Source organism: Xyrauchen texanus, chromosome 2 (assembly GCF_025860055.1).
Source record: "Xyrauchen texanus isolate HMW12.3.18 chromosome 2, RBS_HiC_50CHRs, whole genome shotgun sequence".
In the NCBI taxonomy this organism is placed as follows: Eukaryota; Metazoa; Chordata; class Actinopteri; order Cypriniformes; family Catostomidae; genus Xyrauchen; species Xyrauchen texanus.
The window spans coordinates 38,697,802-38,718,991 of NC_068277.1; the positions used below are offsets into that span (position 1 = coordinate 38,697,802).

General features: G+C 37.6%; 3 protein-coding genes across 3 annotated transcripts; 1 reads left to right on the top strand and 2 right to left on the bottom strand.

Annotated features, from left to right (window-relative positions):
- Window positions 1-130: 130 nt before the first annotated feature.
- ccdc96 (coiled-coil domain containing 96) lies at window positions 131-4,589 on the bottom strand. The gene is made up of 2 exons (XM_052154376.1): window positions 3,424-4,589; window positions 131-1,006 (listed from the first exon to the last, which is right to left on the bottom strand). The coding sequence occupies exons 1-2, from the start codon at window positions 4,534-4,536 to the stop codon at window positions 665-667; spliced, it is 1,455 nt and encodes a 484-aa protein (XP_052010336.1). The 5' UTR covers window positions 4,537-4,589; the 3' UTR covers window positions 131-664.
- Window positions 4,590-4,838: 249 nt separating this feature from the next.
- On the top strand, window positions 4,839-11,950 carry LOC127662992 (transcriptional adapter 2-beta-like). Its single transcript, XM_052154363.1, has 2 exons — window positions 4,839-5,108; window positions 9,068-11,950. Exons 1-2 carry the CDS (start codon window positions 4,839-4,841, stop codon window positions 10,253-10,255), a joined length of 1,458 nt encoding a protein of 485 aa, XP_052010323.1. The 3' UTR covers window positions 10,256-11,950.
- A 161-nt stretch (window positions 11,951-12,111) lies between these two features.
- On the bottom strand, window positions 12,112-20,716 carry LOC127663006 (grpE protein homolog 1, mitochondrial-like). The gene is made up of 4 exons (XM_052154386.1): window positions 20,615-20,716; window positions 14,937-15,093; window positions 14,298-14,379; window positions 12,112-13,813 (listed from the first exon to the last, which is right to left on the bottom strand). The coding sequence occupies exons 1-4, from the start codon at window positions 20,680-20,682 to the stop codon at window positions 13,467-13,469; spliced, it is 654 nt and encodes a 217-aa protein (XP_052010346.1). The 5' UTR covers window positions 20,683-20,716; the 3' UTR covers window positions 12,112-13,466.
- Window positions 20,717-21,190: the final 474 nt, after the last annotated feature.

Below are 21,190 nucleotides of genomic sequence, written 5' to 3' on the forward strand. Positions count from 1 at the left end.
GTGGCGATATGCACAAAGAAAGCGAATCACCAAAAACTAAAGAAGAAGAATGTGGAAGTGAAATAGATTTAAGTAAAAAAGGACTTAAATATTTATCTGTTTCTCACCCACACTTATCATATTGCTTCAGAAGTCATGGATTAAGCCACTGGAGTCATATGAATTACCTGTATGCTGCCTTTATATGCTTTTTCGACTTAAAAGTTCTGGCCACCATTCACTTGAATAGTATTGAACTACAGAGCTGAAATCTTCTTATAAAAATCTTCATTTGTGTTTAGCAGAGGAAAAAAAGTCATACACATTTGGAATGGCATGAGGGTGAGCAAATGATGAGAATTTTCAGATTTCTTTAAAGAATGAATTACAATGAGGCAGATTGGCTTGTCTAGTCAGCTTGACTGAATAAATAACGCCATCTGTTGGTACCATGATAATAGTGAAAAGAAAAATGACTATAATTTGAGAAAACAATTCAAAGTAATATTAAATATGTCTTTGTTTCTTTCTTATGCACACAACATACTAACTAGACAACATCTAATTAAACAAACTTTTGTATAAACTTAATGAACTGCATACAATGTTATGCTTTGTCAAGACACACATGAGACAATAAGAAAAATTCAACAGACACATAATTCATTAAATTCATGCATTTGTGTCACTTGTGCTCTGGTTTGCTTTGCTCTATCTTCTGCTTCACACCAGCACACTTCAGTATGAGTTCAGCGTGGCGTCTCTTTAGCATCTCCAGTCTGTGCTGCAGGAATTCAGATGTATCCACCTTCTCCTCAAAGTCTCGAAGCAAAGTGGTGTTCCCCAGCAGGCCACAGCGCTGTTGCAGCTTAAGGTTATCTGTACGCAGACTGTCACGAGCCTGTCGGGTGCGAGTCAGCACGTCACGTTTATGAGCCACCAATGCTTCTGCTTCTGCCAGCTGAGTGCGTTTGGCCTCATTCTCCATCTGAAGAAAATTCAGCTTCTCTTTCACATGACTAATGCCCTGAGGATAAAAGAAATTATTTTTGTAAAAATAAAATGAAACATTTGTGAAACAATATTGTTAGCTACAATATAACATCACTAGGCCTAACTATCATCTTACTGGCCAATAAAAGCAATGATTGGACTTTGCACTGCTAAAATTTCACATTTGATTAAAGTGGAGGCTGTTTCAGCTAAAAAGGGACAAGCTTCTTTATTCAGAATTTAGTGCATGTAAGTCATGAAAAATTAAGTAATATTACCAATTTAATGTGAGCCAAAGAAGAGGCTTTTCATAATTAAGTTAATGTGAGTAAATAATGTGCTTTATGTTTCAGTGTGTTGAGACCAGTTACTCTGAAACATGGAAGAAATGCACTTAGTATTTATTTTATGTTGTCTGTACTTACACTAACACCTAGGGGCATAGATGCAGCATGAATCAAATGCAATAGTTTTCAGTCATGATTCATTTAATCCAAGAGTAAAAGTGTACAATATCAGGGCAGTTACTGAGATTAAGCGAGAAGTATTCGGCTGGTCTTCTAACATGGCAGCCCCCATGAGGGGACCCTCTCCATGTATAATAAAACAGCTTTTATAAGGTTATTGATATGACTAAAGGGGCGGTCACAATGAGCTTTGAGCATGTTAATTTTTCCGGACAACTCAACTGACCAAGATATGATGTAACACGGGAGGACTTCTGGTGTAAATAAATAATTCCTGCAACAATAAAACAGCAATGAAATACAGTACTGTGCAAAAGTTTAAGGCACTTGTGAAAAGTATTTCATAGTGAGAATGTCTTAAAATATAACACCATAAATAGTTTTCATTTATCAGTGAACATTATACAAAGTCCAGTAAACATAAAAAAGATAAATCAATATTCTGTGTGACCACATTTGCCTTTAAAACTGCCCCAATTCTTCTAGGTACACCTGGACACATTTTTTTGGCAGATAGGTTGTTTCAAGCTTCTTGGAGAATTCACCACATTTCAATCTATTTAGTCTCAAATGCTTCTTTCTCTTCATGTAATCTTAGACTGAGACGATGTTCAGTGGGGGGCTTTGTGGGGGCCTGACATCTGTTGCAGGACTCCCTGTTCTCCTGTTCTTTTCCATTTGCAAAAGTAATGTTTGAGAGTTTAAAAATTATATTTCCTATTGACACACTAAAGCTGAAGATATAAAAAACAATATGAAGATAATATTTTTATGAAACATCTTATGTGCCTAAAACTTTTGCACAGTACTGTATCCATTCTTTGTATTGAGCCAAGAGGTCAGCGTTTGACGTTTGTATCTTCTATTGGCCACGCGTCCTCTCATCATACGGATTTGCAGGACAAAGTTCCCCAAATATGAACTCTTGTACGCAGAGAGTACAACATTTCTTTGCATGAGCTTGCGTTTCCGGTCTCCCACATGTTCGGATGCATTAAATAGGAGTGAACGGACATGCAGTGTAGTGTGACCGCCCCTTAAAGGAATATTCTGGGTTCAATACAAATTAAGCTCAATCGACAGAATTTGTAGCATAATGTTGATTTCCACAAACATTAATTTTGACTCGCCCACCTTTTAAAAAAAGCAAAAAGCAAAAATCTATGTTAAAGTGCGGCACTTACAATGAAAGTGAAGAGGCCAATCAGTTAACGTTAAAATGCTGTTTCAAAAGCATAACCACAAGACGTAAACAATGTGTGTTAACATGATTATACATTTTTTTATAAAATCACTTACGTAAAGCTAAATTTAGTTTAAAGATCCAATTTAACAACTTTGTTGCCATGATGATGTAATGTCAACAAACCCTTTAACGACTGTAAAAATGACTATTAAACACTTCACAGCTCAAATAATACATGAGTTTTAACAGAAGAATGAATGTAAGTGCTTTTATAAAATTTTAAGCTTCATATTTGTGTCTTTAAACCCTGCAAATAAATTGGCCCCCATTCACTTTTATTGTCCCCGTTCACTTCCACTGTAAGTGCCTTACTGTTACCTCGATTTTTTATTTTTAAGTTAAGCAAAAATCTTTTTTGTGGTAATCAACATTATGCCACAAACGCTGATTGAGCTTCACTTGTATTAAACCTGGAATACCTCTTTAAAGCCTTCATCTCATTTTACTGGTCATGATTTTATACATACTGTATGTTTGAAAAATACTATTAATTTCATTATCAGAAAAACTTTTTTAATGAGCAAAAATGACTGTGTGCATCCCTTAAATTTCTTTTGAAGTTGTGTAATTAATTATAGCCTAAATCATTTGAACAAGGTGGCATAAAAAGTGGAACGACATCTTATTGTGTAAATAATCTGATATCGGTATCAAATTTTGCATCTCTACTAAACAGTTCAACTAAATTTTGGAGAAATTTTCACTGAAAACTTTTCAAATGGAAACATTTTGATCTACCTGCACAGAGCAAGCAACCTTCTTTTTTAACCTAAGAAGCTCCTCCCTGCGCTCCTTGTATTTAGCTTTAAATGTCTGATTCTCTGTCTTGAGCTGCTCAAAGTCCATCAGGAGCAAGCCATCAGCTAACTCCTGTTTGGAGTGAAGCGCAGCATCATATTTGCATATTTTGTTCTTCAGCTTGATGTTCTTCAGACGCACACATGCCAGCTCATCTTCCTGCTTCTGTTCCTCTGCATGCAGCTGCTCCAACTTGGCTAGTGCTGCCCGCTTGCCCACTTTACCAGTCAGTGCTGTCGAGGAAGCTTCATGTTTCAGTGCAGCAAATAATCGCAACTCTTGTTTCACCTGATTCAGTTTCTCTTGGCTTTGCTGGTGCAGCTCGCCAGTCTGCTGTTGGTAAAGTTCTGACCTACGGTGATGCTGCAATTTCAGGTCCTCCATGAGATCCACGCACTCTTGGTACTGCTCCTGGACTGAGATCTCTTTTTCCATTTTGGGGTGTTCATCATCAGCTGTCTTCTTACTGAGGTGTTCTGCTATTTTATTCTGCAGTTGATCGTTTAGCTTGCTGAGATTGTCACGCTCTGACTGCAGTTCACGTAGCAGCTCCATATGTTCCTCAAAGGTAATCTTGAAGCCATCCTCCTCCTTTTCGGCAGGCACCAATGATTCGCCGGGAGGGCTGGACCTCACATTCTCTGGTATGCATGGGTTGGACACTGGAGATCTGTTTTCCTCTTCCTCTTCCTCAGCTGTCAGGATGCCCTCATCTGACTCAAGTTCTTCAATGAGATGTTCTATTTCAGGACCCTCAGTGTCCTCCATGGTCTCAATTATTAGGGGTTCTGGCCCGACATCTTCCTCGGTTACCATAGGTGGCCCAGACTCTATTTCAGCTGGTCCACTTGATTCAGCAATGTGTGTTATGGTCATGTCTTGTGGGCAACTCTGCTCTTCCACATCATTCTCAACAGCTTCTGAGATAACATGAAGTGCACTTTCAGGTTCTTCCTCTCCGATCTGAGCACTCGCTACCGGAGTTGGATCCTCAGACGTGTTAGTGTTTTCCGCCAGTGTATTATTTTCTGTTTCTTCTGATCCCTCTTCCATTTTATACGGCTGAGCAGTAAGTTTACACTTCAAACTATGTTTGTATTAACCGAAGAAGGTCTAATTCCGTTTAATATAATACAAAAACAAAACCTCAAATAGAATAACGAAGATTCAGCTCTCTTTTTCAATCTGAGGGCGTGTTTGTGTGGGTGTTGTCCTGGATACCCACATCGAGAGCCAATCAGAAACGCTCACCGTCTTTAATATTAATGAGATGCAGCGGCGTGAACGGAGATACTCACTGCGCATGCACTGCCCCGCGCCACTGCTCCTTCTAACAACAGGCGCTAGGGAGCAATATGGCCGACCTAGGCAAGAAGTACTGCGTGAACTGCCTGGCAGATGTTACGAATTTACGGATTCGCTGTGCCGAATGCCAAGATATTGAACTTTGCCCGGAGTGCTTCTCCGCGGGCGCCGAAATCGGCAACCACAGGCGATGGCATGGCTATCAGCAAGTTGACGGCGGTCGTTTTTCGCTCTGGGGTGCAGACGCAGAGGGAGGATGGACTAGCAGGGAAGAGCAATCGCTGCTCGATGCCATCGAGCAATATGGATTTGGTAACTGGGTACGATTCTCAAATAAGTCCCTGTTGATGCAGTGTATTTACATTTCGTCAGCTTTGTGAAATGTACATCGCAAAACAAACTAGTCATGTTTTAATAACCTATTTTAATTCAGTAGCCTGCAAAAAATTATGTATTGCTTGCTGATGAAACTTTCTCTGGTTACCAAAAATAGTGTTTTTTGAAAACCTGGATTTTGTTTCTCTATAGCCGAGTGTGCTAATGAGTATATTAAATGATTATTCTCACGAAATCACAGTCAGTGCAAAAAAAAAAAAAAAAAGAATTATACTTTGCATAAACAAAAAACTAAGCCTACATTTAAGACCATTAAGATGCGTTGCATTGTGACATTATTATCAGGGTACCAAAGCACATTTGACCCCCAATTCTCATTATCGCAACACAGGCATTTTTCAACTGTACTACTTCTACCATAAAAAAAGATGCTTTTTCACAATGATTTTTAAATCAAAATGAAAGGCAGTGTCAAGGTAGTATTGCTATGTATAAATACTTACAATTTAAATAGTACAGCTGTGGCCAAAAGTATTGGCAGTGACATACGTTTTTGTTTTGCAAAGTTTGCTGCTTCAGTATTTGTAGATATATTTTTCACATGTTTCTATGGTATAATGGAAAACAATGATGAGCATTTCATAAGTTTTAAAGGCTTTTATTGGCAAAAACATTCAATGTATGCAAAGAGTCAATATTTACATTATTGACCCTTGTTCTTCATAACCTCAGCAATTCGCTCTGGCATGCTGGATATCAGCTTCTGGGCCAAATCCTGACTGATGGTGATCCATTCTCGCTTTATTAGTGCTATGATTTGATCACAATTTGTAGGCTTCTGCTTGTCCACTCGCCTTTTGAGGATTGACCACAGGTTCTCTATGGGATTAAGATCTGGGGATTTTCCTGGCCACGGATCCAAAATTTCAATGTAATGATCTCTGAGCCACTTCATTATCACTCTTGCCTTGTGACATGGTGCTCCATCATGCTGGAAAATGCACGGATCATCACCAATTTGCTCCTGGATCGTTGGGAGAAGTTGCTCTTGCAGGATGTTTTGATACCATTCTATATTAATGGCAGTGTTTTTGGGCAGAATTGTGAGAGAGCCCACTCCCTTGGATGAAAAGCAACCCCACACATGGATGGTCTCAGGATGCTTCACTGTTGGCACGACACAGGACTCATGGTGGGATTCACCTTTTCTTCTCCGGACTATCGATTTTTCAGATGTCCCAAACAGTCAGAAGGGTGCTTCAGAGAAAATAACTTTGCACCAGTCTTCTGCTGTCCAGTCCTTGTACTTCCAGCAGGATTTCAGTCTGTCCTTGATGTTTTTCTTGGAGAGAAGTGGCTTCTTTGCTGCCCTTCTTGACACCAGGCCATTGTCCAAAAGTGTTCACCTCACTGTGTGCAGATGCACTCACACCAACCTGCTGCCAATATTGAGCAAGCTCTGCACTGGTGGTGACACGATTCCATAGCTGACTCCTCAGTCAGCCTGGCACTTGCTGGACACTCTGGGACGTCCTGAAGCCTTCTTCACTGCAGTTGAACCTCTCTCCTTGAAGTTCTTGATGATCCGGTAAATGGTTCTTTCAGGTGCAATATTCTTTGCAGCAATTTTCTCGCATGTGAGGCTATTTTGATGCAAATCGATGATGGCTGCATGTCTTTCTTTAGAGGTAATCATTGCGAACAAGAACACAATGATTGGAAGCACTTCTTCCCTCCTTTTAAATCAATCAGTCTGCTCTTATAATCCAATCAGTATGATCGAGTGATTTCACCTGACTAGCACTCGTTCTCACTTTCCCAGGTGCTGCTGATATGATCAGTGAAATTATGTTATGTCATGATTAATGGTCATTTTGTGCCAGGGCCAAAAAACAGGGACATTTGGGTATTTGTGATAAAGTTCTTTTTTTTGGCCAATAAAGCTTTTTGGAATTATTTAAAATGCATCTGATCACTCTGCACAATAATCTAGAGACAAAGTGAATCAACACCACAACAAATGAAGCAGAAAACTTTGCGAAGCACAACATTTATGTAACTGCCAATACTTTTGGCCACGTTTGTATATATTTTTTTTCACATTGCAGACTGTAATGAAAAGATTAAGATTCTTAATCTTTGCCAATGAAATGCAGTTGTTTTCACATATCCCAACTAAGCTGGGGTCAGAGCGCAGGGTCAGTCATGAAACGGCTCCCCTGGAGCAGATAGGGTCAAGAGCCTTGCTCAAAATCCCAACAGTGGTATCTTGGCGGTGCTGGGGCTTGAACCCCCGACCTTTCGGTCGGTAACAAAGAGCCTTAACCGCTGAGCCACCACTGGCCCATATCAAATGGGGTCCACGATCATGGAAAAACTGGAAATGTCAGGGAATGTAAAAACAATTTTTGGAATGGACATCCAAAAGTTCTATACTGAATATGCATTTTTTTTAGTTTTTCCTCTGTTCTTTAAAATATCTCATCAGCTAGATAATGTTCTTGTGTAGAGTCAAACTTGCTCGCAAGCAATGTCGAAATTTTTTGGATGATACCCAGCCCTAGTGGCAAGTGTTCTCCATTTGGAGATAATGCCTATCACTGTGGTTCTTTGGAGTCCCAAATCCTTTGAAATAGCTTTATAACCCTTCCCAGACTGATGTATTTCAATCTCCTGTTCCTTCATCATTTCTGGAATCTCTTTCAACTGGGTGAAACCAACTTCATGCAGCTGAAAAGGTAATATTTAGGTGTTGATTTGATTGAACAGGGCTGGCAGTAATCAGGCCTGTGTGTGTCTAGTCCAACTGAACCACATCATGAATGCAGTTTCATAGATTTGGGGATTTAGTAACTAAGAGGGCGAATACTTTTTCACACAGGCCCAATTATTATTATTGGATAACTTTTTTGCTTCAATAAATCACAAAATACAGTTTTTAAATGATAATGTTATTACTCAGTTTGCCTTTGTTTTATGTTAGATTATGTTAGAATTTTTGAAACAATTTAGTATGAGATATACACAAAAACAGGAGAAATCGGGATGGGGCAAAAAGCTCTTTATATACAGCACTATTGAGTTTAGTTTGTTGGTTCTAAGTATAGAAACAATAATTTTTACATTTTATTACAAGATTTTCCGATATATATATATATATATATATATATATATATACACAAAAAACAAGTTACAACTCTAATGCGTCACTCGGAATGCTTCATGAAGGTGTGCAGTCTCTTGCGGGCTTTTTCTGCGTGCTTACATGGCCACAGTTGATTGGTTGATCTATCACTTCTATACCATAGGTAATGTTGTTGTTCACCAGGAATTCTGCTATTAAACATGATTTTTTTAACAACAAAGTTGAAATAATGCTGACTGATGGCTTCAACAGAAGCATATACCATTAATTAACTACCTTGGAGCTCATGGTAAGTATGTCTTTAAATTTAATTTTAAGTTATTGTCAAATATGAATGGGATTTTGACTGTTGTACTCTTGGGTGGTAAAATGTGCATAAATGTCATGAAAATAATGTCACAATGTAAAAACATATTAATGACCCTAATAGGCTACATTTTCTGTCAAATATGCAAAATAGTATTTTTTAATTGTTTCTTTTGGTTTTGGAGTAAAATAGGACTAAAACATTTTATTGAAAGGTTTTGTGTAATTACATTTTTACAACTTAATTCATAACAACAGCTTGCCTAAGGAACTAAGAGGGGTGCAGTATAGAGTTTCCATAGAGAAAACAAAGTTGAAATCACTAGCTGTACTTTAAGAAGACGCTTTTGTTTATTCAGTAATTTATGCATAATACTATTTATGCAATACTGTTTACTTAGCAATTATATTTACTAATGTTTAAGGTTATAACTTGCACTTTATTATTATGGCCTGTACATTTACAGTGATAACAATATTTCTGTGTACTAGGAGGATATGGCTGCCCATGTTGGTGCATCACGCACCCCTCAGGAGGTCATGGATCATTATGTTTGCATGTATATCCATGGGAATCTGGGCAAAGCCTGCATCCCTGACAGCATCCCTAACCGTGTGACAGACCATACTTGCCCTAGTGGTGGTCCGTTGTCCCCTAGTTTGACCACCCCATTGCCCCCCCTTGATATATCTGTGGCCGAGCAGCAGCAGCTTGGATACATGCCACTTCGTGATGACTACGAGATTGAATATGACCAGGAGGCGGAAAAGCTCATTAGTGGGTTGTCTGTGAACTATGATGATGAAGATATAGAGATTGAGATGAAGCGAGCGCATGTGGACATGTACGTGCGTAAGTTGCGTGAGCGTCAGCGACGCAAAAACATTGCTCGTGACTATAATCTAGTGCCAACCTTTCTGGGCCGGGACAAAAAAGATAAAGAGCGAGAGCGGCCAGTTGGGGCAGCAGCAGTTGGAGGGGTGAGTGGAGTCGTTGGATTGGGAGGAGGAGCCACAATTATTCCGACAGGGTCTTTGAGCTCCTCTGTGACCGCAACCCCAAAACGCAAAATCACCAAGGAAGAGAAGGAGCAGCGGATTAAACTGTGTGCCCTCTGCCAGTTTATGCTACATCGTGAGTTTGAAGAATTCTTTGATAGCATGCACAAAGAGCGCATGCTGCGTGCAAAGGTTCGGGAGCTTCAGCGCTATCGCAGGAACGGCATTACGAGACTTGAAGAGTCAGTCGAGTACGAGGCGGCACGTCACAAACGGGAAAAACGGAAAGAAAACAAAAGTGTTACTGGCTCAAAGAGAGGTAGTAGCGGTGGAGGAGGAGTATCCGGGCTGGGAGGAGGGGTTGGAGCAGGGGGTTGGGTTGTTGGAGGTGGAGGAGTCAGTGCCATCAAAGAGGAGGGGAAGGACAGTGAGTTTTCAGCCATTGAGAACTTGTCTGGATTCGGATTGCTTTCAGATCGGGAGAAGGTACTGTGCAATTCAATGAACCTTAGTCCCACACGTTATCTGACTGTCAAGACTATCATCATCAAGGATCACCTACAGAAAAGGCAGGGCATTCCCTCCAAAAGCCGCCTACCCAGCTACATGGACAAGGTGCTGAGAAAACGTATCCTAAATTTCCTGTCAGAGAGTGGCTGGATATCAAGAGAAGCCTCCTAATACTGGCCAAAGATTTGGCTATAAGAGTAATGACTGTAAATATATTTTTCTACTGTTTTATATTACATCTCATAAACATCTGTGAGAACAAAAAAGGTGCCACACTACTGGAGGTGGTCCTTCGATCTGTCTTATGTCTTTCTTTGATCTCATATCTCCTCATAGGAACATAAACATGGTGAGATTGCAAAAATAATATTTAATGTTTCATCTGGAACTTTTGAGTATGGTGTCCAGCTTAACAGATCACAATAGTATAAAAAACATATTACCCCATGCTAAAAGGATTTGTGACTGGAAAGTAAAAGGCCCTGAAAACTGCTGACTAAGCTGGCATATACACAAAATTTACAGTAGTAAATAAACAAAAAAAATGTATTCCAATTAGAGTTAAGATTGAAAAAAACATTGAGAGTTGCCAATGAAAAACAAATGCTCCCCACCAATGGAATATCAAAAGACAAGCTTGATTCCAGCCTTTACACTTATTGTTGTACAAAGCAGATATTTCAAATTGTTTCACTTTTTTTTTTCTTGGTAATAAAAAGGAAAATAAGACAAAGATCCGTGTTCTGCTTGCCAAAAGTCTTATGTTTCTGTATTCCAGTCTACATTTGCCTGTTTCAGTTTCTATTGTGTTTTTTTGTGGGAATGTGTGAAACGTGAAACATGCTTGATACTATCTAAATGTCATATGTTCATGTTTGATAGGGATTGAGTTTTTATTTTCCTTTTTTGGAGTTGACCTTTGTGAGGTTGTTACTATAGTTTTTTAATCGAGCATGTTTCAGAAGCACAGACTGAATGGCACATACCCAGGCTATATAAATTATTAGCTTGATGCTGGCATAGATCACCAAGAGAGAACATTTTTCTATTTTATCCCTGTTTCCAGAAGGGTAATATTATATTATTTGTTAGGAAGTTGTGATGGATAAAGCTGGGCTAAATACAGCATTAATGTTTGTAGTCTCACAGTGTAGGCTGTATGTAGAGACTGTATGTTAAAATGCCATACTAAGTTTTTATTTTTCAAATGCTTTGACAAAATAATCATACAATACCAAATCGTAGATTACAACTGAGAAAAACATATTTTTCCATGATTTGTAATGTTTTTACTGACTGCTTATGTCAACCCCAAAGCTATAGAAAACTTAAAAGCTCTGTTCACATCATCAATGCAAAGATTTAAATTTTAATATAGTTTTAAATGTCTAATATATTGAGTCAAATAGAGTAGATTTTTAGCCATTGTTTTTTTTCTCTGTCTCTCTCTCCATATGGCCTCTTTTTAGTGTGTATACCATATTGGAAATAACTGTATTTTGTGTAAAACTGGTGGAAAGCCAAGGTGGTCGTCCTGTTTCAATCATCAAAGATTTGCGTAATGTACAGTAGACTGGCTTTTTAACTATTCCGTATATATAACTGTGCTTACAAAAAAAAAAGAAAAAGGGAATTAAGGTGCAAATGGGGAGGTATCTCTTCATTATCTTGGTATTGTCTGTCACTGCCTTTTTGTGTTTGTTTCTTAAGGTGTTTACATTTTAGAAAGGCTTAAGCACATATACTTTTCTTGTGCTTCATGGTTGTGAAATAGGATCACGTCAAACCATTCCCAAGGCATTCTTAAAGATTACAATTTTCATTGAGCTCACTGCACACTTGATTATGCAAAAAAAAAAAAATGTGTATATATATATATATATATATATATATATATATATATATATATATATATATATATATACACACACACAAATAAAACAAGTGACAGAGGTTCATTTTAGGGTTAAAATAGTTTCCTTTAATATTTATGCAAGTATTCAATTATTGTGCTATTTCAGAAAGTGTAATTATTTTTCTGAAGTAAATGAAAATGTTAGACGGGAATACATACTGAAAATGATAACAGTTAAGACACCATCTCAAGAACAGCTTTATAATTTTTGAAGACAATGTGACAATTAAAAAATTACGAGGCTTTTTTCTGCTTGGGTGTGGCATGAATGTTCTTTGGTAAAATAGCCCATTCTGGAAGCATCATATTTGTCAAAAATGTTGAACTTGAATATGTGAAAAGATGTATTTTATTGAATATGTCATGCTCTTTCTTACTTTGTATTAAAGTGTTGAAATATAATTGTTCTTGTCCATTTGTTTTTACAACAAATTGCTATATGGTTTCAAACCAACTTAATTGCTTGAGTCCCAACATACATTTCTGGAGATCTACATTTCTGGAGTCAATGTTTACATCAAGTGTAATTTAAGTTTTTTTTTCTAGCCTTAAGTACTGAAGAACAATTCTACACTTGCATTATATTTGACTTAAATTAACAGTAATACACACACAAATTAAAGGCTTGAATGTACCTTTTTAAACCATTTTATGAAAACATCACCAAACATATGAACAGATCCATGGAAGGTCTAATGACAGCACTATATTTGAAGAGGTACAGGTACAACTTTATTGGACAGTCTGTTTGCTTCTGCAGATGGATAAACTGAAAACAGGTGCAAAGAAATGCTAATATCTAATGTTCATATTTTCATGTCAGGTCATCATCAGTGCATTCATATTACAAACAGCTTTACATATGAATTTATAAAGCACAGGCCTATCAGCATCACAAAGACATCCCTCCTCTCTTCAAATCTTCCCAGAATCTATTATTGACCTGAGGGCAGTCAGTAATTATTATGCAAAAAACCTGCATAACACTGAAAATTAAACATCTGGAATCTGTTGACGTCATCCATAAATGACACGGTACAAGGTGGTGATGAACTGCTAATGTTTTTGGTGTTTATTTTAAGAGCAAATATGGGTAACAGTGTTTAATACACTGCGTTATAAGCTGCAGTACATTGACTTGTTAAATCTCAAGAGCCCCTGGAATGATGCTGATCCCCAAAAGAAAACTGATCCAGGTAATTAAAGATTCTGTGTATCTTCTACCACACACACACACACTTACTAAGCTCTTAAAATATACCCAAGTACTATTGTTTTTTTATTTAGAATTATCAATACATTACTCCAACTTGATTAGTCTGGCATTGTTCTTCAGTTATCATTACATAAGATTTTGCCTCTCGGAGGCACCTTTAGCAAAAGAGGTGGAACTTAGACCAGCTAACTTGCAAGAGCTGATCTGTTTTTCAGGCAATAACCCATTACAACCATTGTGTATAAAACCAGTTAGGGGGCTTTGACCACACCCACCAGAGCTGGCCGCAGGGTGCGCCCATGCAGCTTGTAACCCACTTTAGTAACTATGGCTATGGTACCAGGCTCCTTTCCATCCACAGGTGCGTGAAAGACAGCCTCATGCTCATAAGGATCAAATTTCTGACCATCAGGGTTAAGCTTAATAAGACCATGTTTTCTGAAGACCTTTTGAATCTGCACCTCAGTCATTACAAGGCCATCATATAGATTTTTCAGGTGAGGATTTGCAGCCGTTACTTCTGATTTAGGTACACTTTCTGTTGCCTTCTCCAAGATGTCTGCTACTTCTAACAGATCTTTGCAGAAGCCCTGGATTCCTGAGAAAAGAAAAAGGAATGCATTGTGAAAACTGAAACATTTACATTTCTCTAGTTATTCTGTTCATATTTAAATAAGGCACTCAAGGCATTGTCAGTATAGTCACAGCTAAAAGGTGTTGTTAGGTATGATGCACAATGGAGTGCCTTCAATGTTACAACAGTGTATAGCATGGCTATACACATAATACAGCATGGCTGAGTGCCTTATTGCTTTTATAAAACAGTTTCTACATATAAAAAATATTAAGGACACACATTTCCATTAAACATTTACTTTATGCCAACTCATTAAGTGAAGTGCCAGATGTCCTTGATATGTAAAATACAGCATAGTTGGCATATACAAATTACAGTTACTAAGTGAACCACTGTTTCGCATCAAAGCTCTTTCTATAGTGTGTATTTAAGTAATGCTGGAAATCTGAATTGAAAAGTCAGCATCCCGGAGTGGAATTACCCCTTTTTACTAAAATTAGCTTACCATATAGTTTAGCATCATCAATCATCTTTTGACTCCGTTGCCTAAGGTTCTCTGTGTCTGCTAGTGCCCGCTTGTATCTATCCTGCAGAAAGAGATCCATCCATCATATCACACAATAAATGAAATACACTTTGCCAAGTTATCAAATGCAACTACATTTAATTTAAAATGGCATAATAAAAACACTATGTTTAATAAATAACAAAACAACATGAACTATTGCAATGCATTTTTATTGTTGTATGCCATATAATATAAATATTTTTATTTGTTCATTTCAAATAAACAATGTCTTCGAGTTTGTATCCATTGTATCCATTCGAAGTCTGGGACACCTTACCTTTGAATTACCGGCTAACTGTAATGTGAAGGCTTTTCTTTAAATAACAACAGATTAAAGTGTCCATTGGTTGTTTGGGGAATTTAAATGTAAGCAGATAATTAATTCAAGGGTCATCAGTGTGCTGGACACAGGTAGATTTTAATAAAAGAAGGACTTCCCTTTTATGCATGGATAGAGGTGTAGGTGGGACCACTGAATAATCTAAATAAAAAAACTGGTGTTCAGAACCATAAGGAAGTGCTTATTTGGAAAACCTGGCACTTCAACTGGCAAATTTATTTTACTGAAAATATTACCGTAACATCTTTCAGCTGTTCTTCTAGTTGCGTCTTTTCTTCGGTCAAGGCTTTTTCTGCCGCACTGGGCTCTGGCTTCTGAGCACCATTCTCCTCTTCAGTTCCAATCCCTGAACTTGTCTGCTGTGCTGCTGTACAAAGGAGACGTGGGGTAGCCCTGAAGAATGAAAATATGAGAATTGTAATATTCATGAAGCTCAGTTCTCTGACCTTGTTTATTGAGGTACATGACCATTCAATACAAGGGCATAGGTTTGGTTTGAAAGTTGGTAGGGACATTGCTACAAGGAGGATAATATTTAAAATGTTGGTATTAAGGAAGTGCGAGAACGTTAGTCTGGTAATAGAGGCAAAATAAATTCAATGAGACTCATTCAACAAGTCTCATTTAACCATTTCTCTGGCTCACCAATATATATTAGTTCTTTTTCTTCTAAAATTAACATGTTTAGAAATTACCACTATAGGGCTGAAAAATATGAAGGAAAAATGTTATATGTAAACTTGTTGGATTATGCATCAACGCTATGTTATGCAATTAACCTGTAATGTGTCAAAATCAGATTCAATTGTTTTCAAGTAGATCTACAGTACATCAAGACAACAGTGATTTATAAAGGACATAATGTGGCATTCTGTCAAATGTATTATACTGCATTAAACAAATGGAAATCTAAACAAAGGATTCGCTAAATTAATAAAATACATGTGCAAAATGACTTCTCATATTAGACAAATTATTGATAGAACTGAATCTTGGCACCACTTAAAATGTTTCCCCACTTTCTTCTTTCCAACTCCCCTCACTCCCACATAATGTTTTCTCATATTATATTATATCTCATATAAATGTAGATTTAAGGCATCTTTACACAGTTTAGTTAGGCCTGCTCAAAATTCTGTGTAAAGACACAAAGGTGCATAAAAGCCAGACTAAATTATGGCTGCTCTGACCCACCTCAGCCCTAGTGTCAAGGGCAGTTCTGATGCTACTTCAGATATGTGTAAATTAAATGCAGCATCAGCAGCCTTAAAAAATGTTTGCTGTCATGATAGCATTTACAACACAGGACGCATTGATGTGGTGCAGGTGGCAGTCCAAAGCTGTGGATCTAGTTATCATACACACAAAGTTATGAAGGTTTTTGTGACTGTTCAAGAATGAACAAAGTGATGTTGATGAGTTTGCAGGTTACGGTATCAAACTGGTGAAAGCGCGTAAACTGAATTATTATAAATAATTATGCAATTTCTCTGTATGTAGCTTTGAAGAGGATTCATTCAAGCTGTCAAACCACAAAAAGAATCAGTATAAGCTTTATTGCCAAGTATGCTTCAACATACAAGGAATTTGTCTTTGTGACAGAAGCTTCCAATGCACAAACATACAAAACAGCAACAAGACACAGATAAAAAAAAATTATTTGAAAAAAAAAAAAATAAAAATACATTTGAATAGAAAAAAGTATATATAGAATACACAATAAGACAAATATATATATATACACACACACACACACACACACACACACACACACACACAGTGGATATAAAAAGTCTACACACCCCTGTTAAAATGCCAGGTTCTTGTGATGTAAAAGAATGAGACAAAGATAAATCATGTCAGAACTTTTTCCACTTTTAATGTGACCAATAATGTGAACAATTCAAGTGAAAAACAAACTGAAATCTTTGAGGGGGAAAAATAATAAAACTCACAATAACCTGGTTGCATAAGTGTGCACACCCTTAAACTAATACTTTGTTGAAGCACCTTTTGATTTTATTACAGCACTCAGTCTTTTTGGGTAGGAGACTATTAGCATGGCACATCTTGACGTGGCAATATTTGCCCACTCTTCTTTGCAAAAGTGCTCCAAATCTGTCAGATTGCGAAGACATCTCCTGTGCACAGCCCTCTTCAGATCACCCCACTGATGTTCAATTGGATTCAGGTCTGGGCCATTCCAAAATGTTAATCTTCTTCTGGTGAAGCCATGCTTTTGTGGATTTGGATATGTGCTTTGGGCCATTGTCATGCTGAAAGGTGAACTTCCTCTTCATCTTCAGCTTTCTAATGGACGCCTGAAGGTTTGTGCCAAAATTGCCTGGTATTTGGAACTGTTCATAATTCCCTTCACCCTGACTAAGGCCCCGGTTCCAGCTGAAGAAAAACAGCCCCAAAACTTGATGCTGCCACCACCATGCTTCACTGTGGGTATGGTGTTCTTTGGGTGATGTGCAGTGTTGTTTTTGCGTTTTATGGCCAAAAAGTTCAACCTTGGTTTCATCAGACCATAACACATTTTCCCACGTGCATTTGGGAGACTTGATGTTTATTTTTGCAAACTTCAGCCGGGCTTGGATGTTTTTCTTTGTAAGAAAAGGCTTCCGTCTTGCCACCCTACCCCATAGCCCATTCATATGAAGAATACGGGAGATCGTTGTCACATGTAGCACACAGCCAGTACTCGCCAGAAATTCCTGCTGTTCCTTTAATGTTGCTGTAGGCCTCTTGGAAGCCTCCCTGACCAGTTTTCTTCTCGTCTTTTCATCAATTTTGGAGGGACGTCCAGTTCTTGGTAATGTCTCTGTTGTGCCATATTTTCTCCACTTGATGATGACTGTCTTCACTGTGTTCCATGGTATATCTAATGCTTTGGAAATTCTTTTGTACCCTTCTCCTGACTGATATCTTTCAACAATGAGATCCCTCTGATGCTTTGGAAGCTCTCTGGGGACCATGGCTTTTGCTCTGAGATGCAACTAAGAAAATGTCAGGAAAATCCTACTAGAACAGCTGAACTTTATTTGTGATTAATCAGAGTCACTTTAAATGATGGCAGGTGTGTAATGACTTCTATTTAACATGAGTTTGAATGTGATTGGTTAATTCTGAACACGGCACATCCCCAGTTATAAGAGGGTGTGCACACTTATGCAACCAGGTTATTGTAAGGTTTTTAATTTTCCCCCCACGAAGATTTCAATTTGTTTTTCAATTGAATTGTTCACATTATAGGTCGCATGAAAAGTGGAAAAAGTTCTGACATGATTTATCTTTGTCTCATTCTTTTACATCACAAAAACCTGGCATTTTAACAGGGGTGTGTATACTTTTTATATCCACTGTATATATATCTATATAAATATATAAAAAACATTACTGAATTAATTACATGGTGTCCCGATTAATGAATCGCATTTAATCGCATATACAAATATGTGCTGAGAAAGCCCTTCATATAACAATAATTCAATATATAATTATACATAGTTATCTTTAAATATATATATATTATATATATAATAAAAAATATAAAGATAATTACAATGCATTACATTCTTGTGGCAGAAGAGTTAATCATTGATAAGACAATACAAAAATTGGCTTTAGAATACAATGTATTGTTTACTACCATATTATTGATCATAAGTCAATCATTGGCATACAGTTCACATCAATCCATTTCACAAGTGAATTTATCAATCAGTTGGAGATTTATTATGATGGCTTGTTTAAGGACCCGTCAATGTACACCTGCGTCAAACGGCTGCTTGTGTAGCGTCTCGGGTGTGTTGCGTCATAAACAGAAATGTTTAGGTCACTGTATCAAGTTAAATATTGTTCAACACTTAGAACACATCTTGATTTTCCTTGAAATTTGCGTTCCATCAAGTGTTTTGAACGCAAGAACGTAACGCATGTTTGTGTTGTGTGTTTGCTGAAGGTTGTTTTGTTCACTGTATAAACTGCGTGTTGCCCATACAGCTGAAGTTTCACTTACTCCCCTCTGGAGTAAACAGGTGGTACTACAAGCTTGCATTTCACAGGAATCTTCCTTATTACGGTCCGGAGGCATTGTGATTAATTGTGTTAATTTTTTTTAACGCATTACATCAACAGCCCTAATATATATATATATATATATATATATATATATATATATATATGTGTGTGTTGGCCAGAAGGTAACAGTTCAAAAAGGTAGTGGGCTGGGTGAGTGGGGTACAGAATGATTTTTCCAGCCTTTTTCCTCACTTTGGAAGTGTATAGTTCTTGAAGGGAGGGCAAGGGGCAACCAATAATCCTCTCAGCAGTCCGAACTGTCCTCTGTAGTCTTCTGATATTCTGGTTAGCACAGGATCTAAGACATGCGGGTGAAACACAATCTGGGCCCTGTACTTTCCTTGTCATTTGTTTTCGGAAGACATGGCACACCTCCTCTTCACAGATCTTAAGTGCAGGTTGAGTAGCTGGAGGGGGTTGCAGGAGGTGTTGGTGTTTGTGTGAAGTGAAGGTCAGAGCGGGTGTGGGGTGTGAGAATGGGCCTTTCAAATCTACAGAAGAACACATTCAGGTCGTCAGCCAGTTGTTGGTCCACCACAGGGTTGGGGGCAGGAGTCCTGTAATAAGTTGTTTCATGCCACTCCACACTGATGCAGGGTCGTTAGCTGAAAACTTGTTTTTCAGCTTCTCAGAGTATCTACGTTTAGCTCTGATTTCCTTATTCAGTGTGTTCCTGGCCTGACTTTATCCCCACCTCTGTAAGCATCCTATTTTGCCTGACGAAGCTGCCGGAGTTCTGCTGTAAACCATGTTTTGTCATTGTTTAACGTTAAATAAGTCCTAGTAGGAGTGCATATATCCTCACAGAAACTGATATATGATGTAACAGTATCTGTGAGATCTTCCAGGTCTGTGGCTGAAGCCTCAAAAACACTCCAATCAGTGCAGTCAAACCAGGATTGTTCCAGCTCTGCTTCATTGGTCCATCTCTTTACAGCCTTTACAACAGGCTCAGCAGATTTTAGTTTTTGTCTGTAGGCTGGAAGATTAACCAGACAGTGATCAGGGAGTCCCAAAGCTTTTCTAGGGACAGAGCGATATGCATCCTTTATTGTTGTGTAGCAATGATCCAGTATAATTCTGTCTCTGGTGGGGCATGTAATGTGCTGTTTGCATTTGGGCAGTTCATGTGTGAGGTTTGCTTTGTCAAAATCCCTAAGAATAATAATAACAACTGAGTCCAGGTATTTTCGTTCCGTGTTTGTGATCTGATCAGCCAGCCGTTGCAGCGCAGCACTCACGCATGCGTTTGGCGTGATATAAACACTCACCAGAATAAATTAGGAAAACTCGTAGAAAGTCTTACAGTTAATAAAGAGCGCTTCCAAATTAGGACAGCACATCTTCTTTAACATTTTTACATCTGTACACCAACTTTCACTTATGTAAATATTCATATTATTATTTTTTTATTAAATATTTCAATAATAACATGGACAGCCACATCCTAAGGAAACAATGAAAAACCTTTATTGTATGAGGGAACTATATGTTAAAAAGATGGTCACACCTGAAGGATCTGTAAGCAAATTTGACAGGATAACCGAGTGCTGGTATGGTTACATATAATCAACCTGTAATGTCATGATGATAATAATAATAAAAAACAAAAACGTATTAAAACATACAGTCATATTAATCCATAGTCACATTAATCCATACAAATATAATAATATATGTAATATATATATATATATATATATATATATATATATATATATTACAAATATATTTATACAAATATTTATATACATACATATATATGTATAGGAAGGAAAATATTTACCCATTCATGCACGTCAAATATATGTAATAAAACTTTTCTTACCTTACAAGTGTAGGGGATGCTATAAGAGTATAGCTCTGCCTGACCGCACGTACACACCAGTTCGCCATGTTCACTGCTAATGTCCACGCTGAAACAAACGCGAGTGAGCTCGAGACTCATTCAACCAATGAGAGCTGCTGTTCTTACCCTAGCGTCTGAAAGCACCAATCATCGTTGGAGTTTAAACTGACGTCCTTCTGTAGTTTGGTTGAGAGGAAGAGACGTAATTTCCCTTTGCCAAGTGAAGGTTATCACAATCTGTTGCTTCGACACAGACGCTTACATCACTTACAAACATCTTAGAAAAAAACTTAACTACTTCACATGAAATAGCGTTTTAATAAATACTGGAAGATTTCAGCTAATCGATCTGGATAAATGTAGAGGGTAATCATCAAAATACGTGACAATCATGTCCCTTGAATTTCCAGTCATTAAAAACTTTTTAAGCATTCATTAAATATTTTGAAATAGTTTGAGTTAAAATTGACAATATATATATATATATATATATATATATATATATATATATATATATATATATATATAGGCCTACATATATATTATATTTGAATT

What these genes read in the sequence shown, in the direction of transcription:
- ccdc96 (XM_052154376.1), bottom strand. Translation starts at nt 4,536, where the DNA reads ATGGAAGAGGGATCAGAAGAAACAGAAAATAATACACTGGCGGAAAAC. An exon ending in AGGTTGCTTGCTCTGTGCAG is followed by an intron (nt 1,007 to 3,423) that starts GTAGATCAAAAT and finishes TTTTATCCTCAG; the next exon opens with GGCATTAGTCATGTGAAAGA.
- LOC127662992 (XM_052154363.1), top strand. Translation starts at nt 4,839, where the DNA reads ATGGCCGACCTAGGCAAGAAGTACTGCGTGAACTGCCTGGCAGATGTT. An exon ending in AATATGGATTTGGTAACTGG is followed by an intron (nt 5,109 to 9,067) that starts GTACGATTCTCA and finishes TCTGTGTACTAG; the next exon opens with GAGGATATGGCTGCCCATGT.
- LOC127663006 (XM_052154386.1), bottom strand. Translation starts at nt 20,682, where the DNA reads ATGGCGAACTGGTGTGTACGTGCGGTCAGGCAGAGCTATACTCTTATA. An exon ending in AACAGCTGAAAGATGTTACG is followed by an intron (nt 14,380 to 14,936) that starts GTAATATTTTCA and finishes CTCTTTCTGCAG; the next exon opens with GATAGATACAAGCGGGCACT. An exon ending in TGATGATGCTAAACTATATG is followed by an intron (nt 13,814 to 14,297) that starts GTAAGCTAATTT and finishes TTCTTTTCTCAG; the next exon opens with GAATCCAGGGCTTCTGCAAA.